Source organism: Stegastes partitus, unplaced genomic scaffold (genome assembly GCF_000690725.1).
Source record: "Stegastes partitus isolate 25-593 unplaced genomic scaffold, Stegastes_partitus-1.0.2 Scaffold915, whole genome shotgun sequence".
Taxonomy (NCBI): Eukaryota; Metazoa; Chordata; class Actinopteri; family Pomacentridae; genus Stegastes; species Stegastes partitus.
The window spans coordinates 172,725-176,473 of record NW_007578646.1 but is presented as its reverse complement, the minus strand read 5'-3'; the positions used below and the strand labels follow the sequence as shown (position 1 = coordinate 176,473).

Here is a 3,749-nt window from a genome sequence, read left to right as displayed (position 1 = left end):
ACACACACACACAGAGCAACACAAAGCCCTACACACACTCCCAGTGATGGACCGCGGTCAGAGAGTCGGTGATTGACGACTGTGAGAGAATGAGAATAATGAGAGTGAAGCTCGGTTGGTGTGTTGAGACGCTGCAGAGTCCTTCAGCCACACAGACGCTCTGAAACTGAACACTGAGCACCAGCTGAACACCGACGCTAGCTTCTCGATAGCACCGCTGTGCCTCCACCCAACTACATCTGGCCCTGATGTTAGGAGTAAAAAATCCATGTTTTATTTAAATGTCTTCAGACGTCTCCTGCGTTCGTCCTCTGAACAGTTTCAGGACATTGTTTGGCTCACTTCACTTTTGTTTTCTCACCGTGTGCTATTTTTTAACTGCAACATAAAGTCCTGCACCTCTAAATGATTAAAAAAAAAGATGCTTATTTATTTTACAAAATGGCACAAGTGCAAACCCAGCCTGAAGTTCAGCTGAAGAGTTCCCTGGATTGTTGTCCAGTTGGTCCCAGCGGAGTCAGTGATGTGTTCACAGTCGGGCCGAGCAGCGCAGGATCTTCAGACTTTTTATAGAAACTGGTTAGAGCAAACTTTTGATTTCTGGTGAGTATTTAAATGAAAAAAATTTGATTTTAAGCTTCAATTGGGTGAATTTTCTCCACAAAGCTGAGTTCAAAGACCAGTCAGAAAGCTGAATATCAGCCTGACTTGTTTTTGTGGAGTCATTTTGTAATTTCTTTCACAGATAACGAGCCTTCCAACCCTCCCGATGGGTTCTGGGATGCAGACGGTGAACTGTTGAGTCACGTCTGGCTCACCGTGCGTCACTTGGCATGTTTCTCTGTATCACAAATTGCAAAACATGCAGATATTTCATTGCTGCCTGTCCTGACGAGCGTCCTGTGTGCAGACATGCAGAGTGTTTGTGCGTCGGCCACCAACATTAAATCCTCTCAGGGATCCCATCAGCCAGGAAAACGCTGCCACGGAGAGGAGCAACATGCAACCTTATCCCCGCCCGGCCGCTCTGCCTGCAAATACTGCAGCATCAGACGCACTCGGCGGCGGCGTCGGGTGTCGCGCAGACAGGAAGCAGAGAACAGAGGTATCGAACAAACGGGGGAAGGCGACACCGACGTCGATATTCGGCCCGATGAGACAGCGGCCCCGTCTCAATGCTGTCAGTCGGACTCCTCCTCAGGCATGAAGTCACCTCAGGATCCCAAACTTTCTCACATTCAGAGCGTCTACGTTGAACACCGTTAGCTTGTTAGCGCTGAAGCTGTGTCCTGTGGTAGCTTTGTTGATTTGCACACATTCTGCACAGGAACTGCCTTAAAGTTCAGTTGAATTCATGTGTTGCACTGCAGACAAAAAGCCTGTCATTCTAATCTAACTTGTCAGTAATTAAAGAGGTCGTTCTTCAGAATACGCTCCGTTATGTTTGACATGTAATCTTTACAGGTTTATTAATTCGTCTACACTCCATAATTTTACGATCTAATCCTAAATCCTCCATATTTCCTCCCAGGACACTGCTGATGTCAGCGTAGGGAACCGTTCAGACACACCAGCCCTCAACCATTTGGACTGAAACAGCAAAACCAGACGACAGCTTGTTTTCTAGAACATCTACTCTGACTGGGCATCCGATAAGAATCACTGTTGAGTCCAGGGCTTGACTAGACGGTCTGTACGCCATCTTCTCAGCAAATTATTGTCAAATTAAAATACAGAATCCAGTTTTCATCTTTTTAAAGATTTTTTGTTATACCTGTGTCTCACTGTACAGAGGACATTTCTGAGTTCTGTATCCTCGTCACAGGAGCAGAAAACAGACAGAAGCTCGACTGTCTGAATGTCTGCAAACATTTTCCAGGTCAAGTTTCTCAAATGTGATGCTTTTATGAGACCAATTGAGGCTTTTCTTTGTCCAGTTACCGTGCAAACTGAAGGTTTTGGGGTTTTATCGTGGACACATTTTACTATTTTACAGACGAAGTAACTGAAGATCAGCATGTGTTGCAGCTCTGAGCTCGTCGCCTTCAGCCAGTAGTGAAGGTTTATACCTGCATCACTGCACAGAGGACGTTTCTGAGTTCTGTCTCCTTCTAGTCGTGGTTGTTCTGTTTCCACAGAGGTCCAGGACTTTATATGAAATAAATAAAAAGGAGCCCACAGTGAGAAAAAAGTGACAGGAGCAACAGAAGCAGGGTTCAGATCGCTGCCGGCTGCCATTTAATCGTATTTAGGTGTTTCCCCTCTGAACCCTAAATCTAAGCTCTCCTCCGTCCCTGCTGCTCTCTGAGTATAAACCTGAATCAGAGGTTTGTGTTTGAGTCCTAAATATGAGCCTGTCACAGATGGAAGTCGGTGTGCAGCTCAGCCAAAGCACAGAAATGGTCTTAAGTGCACCAGATAGCACAGACGCTGATACCTATGGAGGCTGCTGACAACCTCTACTTGGTGCACGCCTCCAAAAACTGTAGCGCTCCAAACGGTCGGTCATCGGTTTGTGTTTCCTGAGCAGGACTCGGACAAACTGAAGAACACAAAGTCTGTGACACGATGAGAGTAATGAACAATCAGCTGCTGATGACGGTGTGCCGGTCGGCTAGATGAGCAGATTCTGCCCTGTTATGAAATGACACTGAACAGCGTCTTCATTCTGTGAACTGACAAAACCTTTTAGCTTCTGGACTGTTCAGGGTCGGATCATCCAGTCACGGCTGGACTACGTTTAAAAGTGTCTCCAACGACAGGAGAAGAGGGCGGATATTTTATGAGGCACAAAACTCTGAAGCCTTTTTAAACAAACTGTAATATTTTAGCCATTTAAACACAGATGAATACGTAGAACTACATCCTGTCCAGAAGTCTTCATCAGACTCCTGCACATTGTCTGATTTGCAAAACCGTGGTGCTCATAAATGTACTTTTGCAGGATTGATAGCGTCCCCCGGACAGACAGACAGACAGTGGAGCCGGTGCAGCATCATTACTGTCAGAATCCTGGTTAGCTATGAACTGAAGCCGTCCTCCTGTCAGATGTGATGTGAGCGGCTCTGAAACAGAAGCGTGGCCGTCAACATGACAGATCTGTTCTCTGTGCTGCTGCTCCCGAGGCTACAGGAAGACGCTGTGAAGGACTCCTTTTCCTCAGCGTGCCCTTTAAAGCGCCGTATTTTGACTGAGGTGACCCAAACATGCAGCGGGATCGGTCTGAGCCCCGCGGTGAGGCCACGCCGCCAACACACCTCCTGAAGACGCGCTCGCAGTGTGTGTCCGCGGCCGCGGCGCACACACATGCTCCACGCGTATAGCTGTCAATCTGCGTTTGCTGTGTGTCGACAGGTATCGGGGTCCGTTAGAGTCTCGCTGTTGTTTCTTCTGTCAGTCGGAGTGTGTGTCAGTTTGCCTGTGTGTGTGTGTGTGTGTGTGTGTCTGTGTGTGTGTGTGTGTGTGTGCTCACCCATGCTGTTGGTGGAGCTGCACCACATCAGCAGACAGCCGGTACACAGCAGGTTCAGCGCCCCGAACAGCAGGATCCTCCACGACTGGAAACGACAACACACAAACAGGATAAGCGTTAACCAGCGCCGGGGCCCAACCTCTGGGTCGAGGCCCAGCAGAGCCTCCGTCACACCAACGCTCTTCATTTACATCATCAGAAACAGAGACCAGGACTGTGTCGCTCCAGCTCTGGACAGAAGGATTTCATCATGTGGACGACTAGATGTCAATCTGTT

At 48.0% G+C, this 3,749-nt stretch overlaps 1 protein-coding gene across 1 annotated transcript in view; it reads right to left on the bottom strand.

Moving 5' to 3' along the window:
- slc30a6 (solute carrier family 30 member 6) overlaps window positions 1-3,749 on the bottom strand; it is a 77,555-nt gene that overhangs the window by 55,511 nt on the left and 18,295 nt on the right. The window contains 1 exon segment of the mRNA XM_008293843.1: window positions 3,473-3,557. Coding sequence (XP_008292065.1) covers window positions 3,473-3,557 — 85 coding nt within the window.